The 9,324-nt window shown below is 41.9% G+C and overlaps 1 protein-coding gene across 1 annotated transcript; it reads left to right on the top strand.

The window, feature by feature from the left end:
- Positions 1 to 560: 560 nt before the first annotated feature.
- Positions 561 to 4,959, top strand: LOC306941095 (cysteine-rich venom protein TEL1-like; the record flags this gene model as incomplete). Its single annotated transcript, XM_079526401.1, has 8 exons — positions 561 to 568; positions 1,645 to 1,742; positions 2,487 to 2,584; positions 2,712 to 2,802; positions 3,129 to 3,280; positions 3,550 to 3,644; positions 4,211 to 4,293; positions 4,793 to 4,959. The coding sequence occupies 8 exons, from the start codon at positions 561 to 563 to the stop codon at positions 4,906 to 4,908; spliced, it is 741 nt and encodes a 246-aa protein (XP_079382527.1). The 3' UTR covers positions 4,909 to 4,959.
- Positions 4,960 to 9,324: the final 4,365 nt, after the last annotated feature.

The raw sequence follows: 9,324 nt of genomic DNA, 5'->3' as shown, positions 1-9,324 counted from the left end.
ACAATATGATGGGACACTAAAGTATATACATGCCCTTAAAGTACATACATGCCCTTAAAGTACATACATGTCTGTTTGTCTAACAACACAGATTGACATGCACACCTAAAGCTAATAGTTTAAGCATATAAATACCACCACCACATAAGACCAGCCGATACCATTCAACAGTAGCCGTCACACAACTATTGGAGGTACGTTATTTTAAATTAGATGTTGGTGTCAGATAGCCTAATAGAGTACCCTTTGGAATTATATTCAGAGCTTTTCTTTCATCATGGTGATTTTCGATTTTATTCTTTGCTCCTTCTGTTAATTATTATTCATATTTAGTTTCCCCCTGTTTTGTCTCATTGTTGTAGTTAACTGTAATAATGCAATTACGACACTGTTGTCGTTATATCCTAACCCTGACCACAGCTTTAATCTTCTACTAATCGTTATCTTGGTACAAAAATAACAATTATGTGTCTACCTTTATTTTGACTGCTCTATCTACTGTATCTATCTATCCATCCATCCATCCACTCAGAGCATGTTGTTTTCTTATGGCTTTCAGGATGAACGTGTACATAATTGCTCTCACGGTCCTTTTTGCTCTCCTGGCTGGAACTGAAGCTAAGGGTAAGAACTAAGTAGTATAAATATGAGGATCAAAGGATTTTTCTATAATCACCCTTATGCGGTCTTATTTCTGACTCCATACTGCCTTATTATCGATTCCCTACTGCCTTATGCAACATAGATTGTAGTATTCTACTTGAGTAAATACAATTAATAACGTTCAAACATAGGAATAGTTATTACTCAATCTTTCTGGTGTGTTCATGTAGGTGCAGTGGTGGAAAAAGTACTCACATGTTTTACCTATAAGTAAAAGTATCAATACTGCAATATAGAAATACTCTGTTACAAGTAAAAGTCCGGAATTAAAAGTTAACTTGAGTGAAAGTACAGAAGTATTGGCATCAAAATGTGCTTAAAGTACCAAAAGTAATATTGTGCATTATGTCTCATTTCAAGTTTTTAAATGTATAACAAATATTTTGAAAATAGCAGATCTTCAACCTCTGACGCATTGTAGATCTTGCTTGTAGATCAGCTATTTTCAAATGGCCTAGAACGTAACTAGTAACTAAAGTTTTCAAATAAATGTAGTGGGGTAAAAGTACAATATTTGGATCAGAGATGTAGTGGAGTAGAAAAGTATTTTAAATTGTAAATTGTAAATTTACAATTGTAAATATTGGAAACACTCAAGTAAAGTGCAAATACCTAAAAATTGTACTTAAGTACAGTATAAGTAAATGTACTGTACTTAGTTACTTTCCACCACTGCCAGTCCTTAGCTTTTCCATCTTGAACCATGATGTTGCTGGTAAACACTATGCATTTTTTTGTACTCAAATAGAATATTTACATAATTTATCCATCACTGTTATTTTTCTCGTTATATACTGCTTATTTGTTGGATTATATTCTGATGTAATTTTCATAATACAAAATGCCCAATAAAAACAGTATTAAAATAAATAAATAAAACAAAACGTTTTATGTCTCCCCCCCCCCCCCCCCCCCCCCCCACCCTTCACTAGGTAAAACCAATGCTCCCATTTCGGTACCGTGTCCCTGTGTCCCTAAAAGGGGAGACTGTGGTAAGGGGTTCAGGGTGGGCGTGTGTGAGAAGGCGACCAGAAAAATTAAATGTAGAGTGCCCTGCAACTGGAAGAAGGAGTTTGGAGGTAATGCAAGCGCACACACACACACACACACACACACACACACACACACACACACACACACACACACACACACACACACACACACACACACACACACACACACACACACACACACACACACACACACACACACACACAAACAAATGTTGCTTGTGGTCTGTCTGTCTGTCTGACTAACATTGATTCTGTTCTGTCGTTTAGCTGACTGTAAGTATCGCTTTGGCAGCTGGGGTGAATGTGACGCAACCTCTGGTACTAAGCCCCGGACAGGGACACTGAAGAAGCCAGGACTGTACAAGGCAGAGTGCCAAAGAATTGTCTACGTGTCCAAACCCTGCAAACCCAAGACTAAACCAACACCCGAGACCGAGCCTAAACCAGCACCCGTGACTTCTTCTTCTCAACCAGGGGAGACTGTGACTCCTTCTTCTCATCCAGGGGAGACTGTGACTCCTTCTTCTCAACCAGGTTCAGGTACAGGTTCATTTATTTGGGAGACTGTGACTCCTTCTTCTCAACCAGGGGAGACTGTGACTCCTTCTTCTCAACCAGGGGAGACTGTGACTCCTTCTTCTCAACCAGGGGAGACTGTGACTCCTTCTTCTCAACCAGGGGAGACTGTGACTTCTTCTTCTCAACCAGGGGAGACTGTGACTTCTTCTTCTCAACCAGGGGAGACTGTGCCTTCTTCTTCTCCACCAGGGGAGGCTGTGACTTCACAATCTGTGAGTTCTTCTCCACCAGGGGAGACTGTGACCGAAGCTGACAAGGCATACATTGTGAACAGACACAATGAGCTGAGAAGAGGTGTGAAGCCTACCGCCAGCAACATGCTGAAGATGGTAAGACACTACTGGAGGTTTGATCTGACATCTTTAATGGCATCATCGCGCATATCATGTAAAAACATGCATACCGTTATCACATGCTATGGGAAACACATCCTCTCATGTCCTCTCATTCTCACAGTCATGGAGTGTGGTAGCTGCTGCCAATGCTCAGAGATGGGCCGACAAGTGTACCTTGGGCCACAGCCCCAGTCAGTCAAGGAAACTCAGCAGTAAGACCCCTTCAACATAATTAATAATAAAATATTAACATTATAAGTGTGCCGCAATAACTGTGGGAGGAGTAGAGCGGCAACATAAAGTTTATCTATAAAGCCCTTTCGGGCAACCACACTAATTATGGTGAAATTGAAATACAGAATCGTCCCTCATTTGGAAACTGAATCACGTGTCACGTGTCCCTTATCAAAGTCAAATACTATGTTCCTTATTTGGGGGGGAATCAATCAATGACAGCTGTGTTACATTGCAACTCAGAGGGGAGACTATCTTACAAAACTATTCAAATTGTGCATTTGCTGCTCTCTCTCTCTCTCAGGAGACATTGGTTGTGGTGAGAACATAGCCATGGGCCACAGCCATACAGAGAGCTCATGGGCCGATACGATCCAGATGTGGTACGATGAGGTGAAGGACTGGAAGTACGGGAAGGGCTCTGTCGATGGAGAAACAGTGGGACACTTCACACAGGTACACTACTGGAATAATTAGTGCAATTCTGGATTAAAAACTGCTAATATACAGGCTATTATTTATGCCCCAAAATGTATAAATCTCACAACTATTAAGGCAGCTGGCGGTTCCACACGCCGCACAAGGCGCGTGGAGCCATTTGCTAACCTCAAATGGTGCCCCCTGTCCCCTGTACAGGTCCCCTGTCCCCTGTCCCCTGTCCCCTGTACCCTGTCCCTGACATGAAAACATTTAAACAGTGGTGTTGTGTTGTGTGTGTTCTACAGGTTGTGTGGTACCGCTCCAACCAGATAGGATGTGCCGTGGCTCACTGCCCCGATGCCAAGTACAAATACTTCTACGTGTGTCAGTACTGTACACCGTAAGTACTACTGTCCCAACACTGTGTACAATGTGTGTCACTACTGTCCACCTTAAGCAACGACACCTGTCACACATCACTGGTTCTCAGTGTGTGGTCCGGGGACCTCCAGGAGCCCAAGTGGACCATTGCTAGTCTGTAACTCTGAGAGTGAAAACATTACTTGATCACGCTTAGGTCATTTCAAAACTGTCTACCTGATTGCTTCCCTAACTAAAACAAATACAAATAAAAAAGCAGATCTACAATCCCCAGTGTTAAATTAATACAAATTATTAAATTAATACACTTTCAAATGCATTAATAGAGCAGTGGTTCCCAACCTATGGTTCCAACCGGCGGTACGTGATGCCCCCTCTAGTGGTACGTGATGCCCCCTCTAGTGGTACGCAGGAGAGAGAAAAAAGAAGAGAAGCAAGTAGAAAATCACCAAACATTAGCAAGATTTTCCTAGTTGGTCCTGATCCGGTAAAGGTTTAGAACCACTAGTGTAGATGGACATGAGATGGACACTGTCTCATCAGACAGATGATGTTTAGTATTTGATGTTGTTTCCCTCATTTCAGCGGTAACTACCAGTACACTCACCCCTACAAGAACGGAACAGCTTGTGGTGACTGTCCCAACGACTGTGATGACAAGCTGTGCAGTAAGTGACCACAGTGTTTTTCTTTTTTGGTTAAAAAGGTTAAAGCCACTTTATTCTGGACCGTTTTTTATGGTGTTCCAAACTTCCAGTTCCAATTTTGGTTGCTCATTTCTTTGTGTCATCACTTCCCATTTCACTTGTTTAATCTACATCATGACTGAGTTCTCTGAGCTAGTAGATAGACATGGACACTCCTGTTACTGAACACTCTCTATACTATATACTATATCTATAGACTCTCACACAGAGAGAGAGAGTACATATTTTCCTTCAGCCCCCAAAACCTAATCCCAACCCCATTCCTAACCATAACCCTTACCCTAATGGCCTAATCCCAACCGTAAATTGAGGCTGAGAGAACAGGCCCCTTTAACCTTGAGGGGTGCACTGTACACAATATCCAGGAGAAGTTGAAACGTATAATAAATATGATATTTCACTGTTACATCTACCACTATCAACTCAATTGATCGTCTGTCTCTCTCTCTCTCTCTATCAGCCAACCCATGTCCCTATCAGGATAAGTGGAGCAACTGTGCTGAGCTGGGGGCTTGGGGGTGCAAAGGAGACAAGTGCGAGGCCTCCTGCAAGTGCACCAGTAATGAGATCATCTAAACGCCGGCCTGCCCACGCCGACTCCACACGCATCATAAGAACACGATTGAATCCACATTCAATGATATTCCTTATTATGCAAACCTCACCACTGTGCATGCACATTTCTGCTGTAGACAACATGTCCAAAATCACACCACACCAACCCGCCTTTGTAAATGGTCCCCCATTAGCAAGTTGGCCGGAGTTGGAACTACGCACCTGCTATTTGGCTATCATACTATCTCTCTGTGTACTATATACTGTATCCAATGGAAATATCATTCTGTGCTTTTAGAAAATAAAGCATTACAATACTGACTTTCTTTATTTCTTTTTGCCTGTTTTGTTAATTGTAAAAATAATAATAATAATAATACTGGCAGACCAAATCAGACTTTTATCCTATTGGAATCAGATTGTCTGATTCAACAGCATAAAAGCACATGGTTTTATTCTGTTAATCTTCTGTAGCCACTTGGGATGGGAATTATCGATACATTCATTAATTGATAAGTTTTGATAAATTTATCGATCGATTAGCCGGTTAGTTGATAAGCGGAATTTTTTCAATCACTTTTCAACCAATCTTCATATAATTTGTCCTCCACAATAATGTTCATGATAAAATACCACAATTTTCGATCTGTGGGCAATTCAGAAACCATTCTATTCCAAACCGTTCCATTTTCGCATTGCAACTTTTCAGGAATAGAAAGCCTGCAGTTTCTATTAGCTTGGATTCCCCATCGATGATGTCACTGGTGATGTCACTATAAAGAAAATAGTACAAAAGGCATATTATATTCCTTAATCAAATATTTATTTGACCATTTGAGATACAGGGCCAGGCAATGGCATCTTTGTATGAGGAATAAAATGAAATAAAAAGTGAATTGTCTTGTCTGTCACACATGCAGAAGCAGAGATGTTTCTGTGGCTACCAGGGTGGGGGGCACTTTTTTAACCGGACCACGTGTGCGTTCCTCGGCCACACACACACACACACACACACACACACACACACACACACACACACACACACACACACACACACACACACACACACACACACACACACTCTCTCTCTCTCTCTCTCCCAATGATGGAACCACAGTATTTTCGATTCATTGTTGAGTTTAATTTAATGTCTTAACGGCGATTAATCGATTAACATCCCTAGTAGCCACTGGACTGACATTCATTGTGGAGGTGTGACACTATTACAAAACATACAGTGAAATGGTTCATACATGTGGGAAAGGATTTGAATTGAGTCTGTCAGTCAGCTACTTTGACTTTACTTGAGTAAAGTAAAAGTTTCACTGAAAACAACATATGATGAATGTTATACGTCAATGGTCGTCTGCGCCTTGGATTGAAATGACGGATAGGTTCGTCAACGGTACTGAATGAGTTAAATAGCCGTGTAATAAGTGGGATATTCACAGCGAAGTCTAATCAACCCGTCAGGGGTTATTTCTCAATAATGACCCGTTCCCCAATGATATCCCTTGACTATTGCGCACAAATTAAAATCATAGGGGGGGTATACTTCAGTTGGACCTTTGAGGTCGAAGGGGTTCTGTGGTCAGAACATGTAGAGAAACCCTTACACTGGCACCTGAGCAATACAGCGAGTGCTGCCAACTAGTATTCAGACTATCACACTTCCATTATGGTTAAATCTATTGCCACAAACTGTGCAACCAACTTTCCCCTGTATGAGCCCTCATGTGCATCTTCAAGTCATTTTTTCTACCAAAACTTTTACCACAATCTTTACAACTAAAGGGCTTCTCCCCTGTATGTATTACCATGTGTCTCTTCAGATTTCCATTTTGGTTAAATGTTTTGCCACAAACTGTACAAATAAAGGGTCTTTCCCCAGTATGAGTTCTCACGTGTTTTTTTAAGTCGTTTTTTCCACCAAAGCCTTTACCACAAATTGTACAACTAAAGGGTCTATCCCCTGTGAGCCTTCTTGTAAATGAAGTTGTTTTCGATGGATTCAGTTCCTGGGAGAGGTCGTTGTTGCTCAAAGACAACCTTTGTCCTTCCACATTTTGTGTCTCGTGCAATTTCAGAGCGTTCAAAACTGGCGAAGCGTCTCTGGTCTCCGCCCAAGCTTCTCTGGTCTCCGCCCACGCATCACTGTCTTCGGTGTCCGATTCAGAACCGTGTGAAGAGAGGAGCTGCACATCACTAGTTGAAGAGAGGAGTTGTACATCACTAGTTGGTTGTGATGCTCCACAGTCCTCTACATCTGCTTGTGTTGTCATTGCCATGTGTTCAGTTGAGGTGCTGGCTACAGGCTCTGTCTCTCTGTTTTCACCATCTTCACCTTTCACTGATAAAAATGTCAATGTTGACAGATCAGCCTTCGCTGGCCTATTAATGATCTCCTCCCGTTCCTCTTTAATCTGTGAAGGCTCTGGCTCCTCCAGGGCCTGATTGGGGCTCTTCTGTTGCTGTTCAGGTGAAACCACCTCTTCACAGAGAGGGGGGACATCTAGGCAGAATAGAGAACGAAAGAAACAGTGATCCATTAAATAGTTATATTTATTCATATAGACCCTCTCGTTGTAGTACTGGTGGAGGTTGTGTGACGTTAGTTGCCGTCTATAATGGAGATTATCCTCAGTAGTGGTGGCCTACCATGCATTGCCAGACTGGATTACCAGCCACGGTGCCTGGACCACTGAGCCATGGCCCAGGCCAAGCTCACAATATTAAATATAGATACCCTATGTACCCATATCTAATTTTCAGAATGGACTACATCATTATAATTTTAAAAACAGAATGAGAATATATCGACATCTGTAATATCGGCAATCAATTATATCAGCGCGCACGCGCACACACACACACACACACACACACACACACACACACACACACACACACACACACGTTCATTTACAAACCTGATATACGAGATTTGACTCCAAGATTCAAATAATCCAACCGTCTCCGCTGAAGGTCTATTATTTCTTGCTGGTACTGTACGATAGTTCTGATGAAGACTGATAATATATCTTCGGCAACAGCAGTCAGTCGTTCATTGACGAACAATCTCAGCGTCTCAATCTCAGCCATTGTGAATGATTTGTTGTTCTATTAAGTAGTAACAAAGTCGAGGCACTACTAACTCACTAGTAGCTAGTTTGGTTGTAATCTCCAATTCGAGTATCGGTTGGATGCATGGAAACAAAGAGAGTCTCTTTGATGGAATTCTCTGATTTCATCTGTGATTCTCTGTCGCAAACGTAAACATAAACAACTCGGAAACTTCCGGGTTAACGTTTGTCTGATGTCAGGTGAAAATAACGGTGATAATTTTATGCTTATCGCCACCTGCTGGCAAAGGTCTGTGCAACCTGTCCTAAGTTCCAACCTTAGCCTGGCTAATAAACCAGACTTTTGCCAACGGCTGAAATGAAATGAAATGAAATGAAATGAAATGAAATCTATATTTACCCAGGGTATCTGGGCTAAGCTCAAGAACTTGTTTCCAGCCAGGCCCTGCTCATAGAGCACATTTCATCGTAGTGGTTGATGCCTTGTTCAAGGGCATTTCAGCGGTGGTAATTTGAACGTGTCGGACGGCTGGTTCGAACTGGGAACCTTCCGGTATCTAGACCGCGCCGCTATCCGTTCGGCCATTCACGTCTGGCTTTAGCCAGGCTATCCCAACCTCGCATCACCAGTCTTTCCACCTCAGAGGAAAGCCCCTTTTAGGCTTAGCTGATAACTGGTATTACTTATACACACCGGTTGGCAAATATATAAATAATATTCTGTTTTCTCTCTGACCGCTGCCCTGCAACATATTTCTTATCACAACAGGATTGTACTGTATCTTTGTTTCAAATTAATGTTTGCTTGAACATAGACATTGAAATCATGATGTTGGACTGGAATGAAAACGCAAACGCTCCACAGCAAGAATGCAGTAAAATGTTTCAACCCGAAGAGGACGCCCTATCACCACCTTTTTTAACAGAGATACTGTGGAGCCAATAAAATGTTTCACCACAAATGTTTTTCTTTCTCCAGAGAGACAGACAGTGGAGCTGCAAGTATTCTCCATATGCAGACTGCGGCCATCTTACCATATAAGTTAATGGCAAGGTGGGTGCTACTTCTAATGGTAGCCCATTCATCCAAACAGAAACGTCCTATCTAATTGTATTAAACAATGTCAAACTCACCAACATTGCAGCTGTACGGAAAGCTTGAATTATTCTTTCTATCCTCAAAGTGTTTGTTTCATAAAAATCCACTGCAGACATGTTATGAGCTACTTTGTGTCCTTGCAGGTGATTCTTTTTCTAAGTGCTGGAGTTTGGAAGTGCTCGTTAGATAGCCTATCACTCAACTGCCACCTGTTTTGAATTAGCACATAATGCAAGAGGCAGCAGGGCCAGGACA

The sequence above is a fragment of the Electrona antarctica genome (assembly GCF_951216825.1).
Source record: "Electrona antarctica genome assembly, chromosome: 17".
NCBI lineage: Eukaryota > Metazoa > Chordata > Actinopteri > Myctophiformes > Myctophidae > Electrona > Electrona antarctica.
Note: the sequence above shows the minus strand (reverse complement) of the source record. Positions and strands in the feature narration are given on the sequence as shown.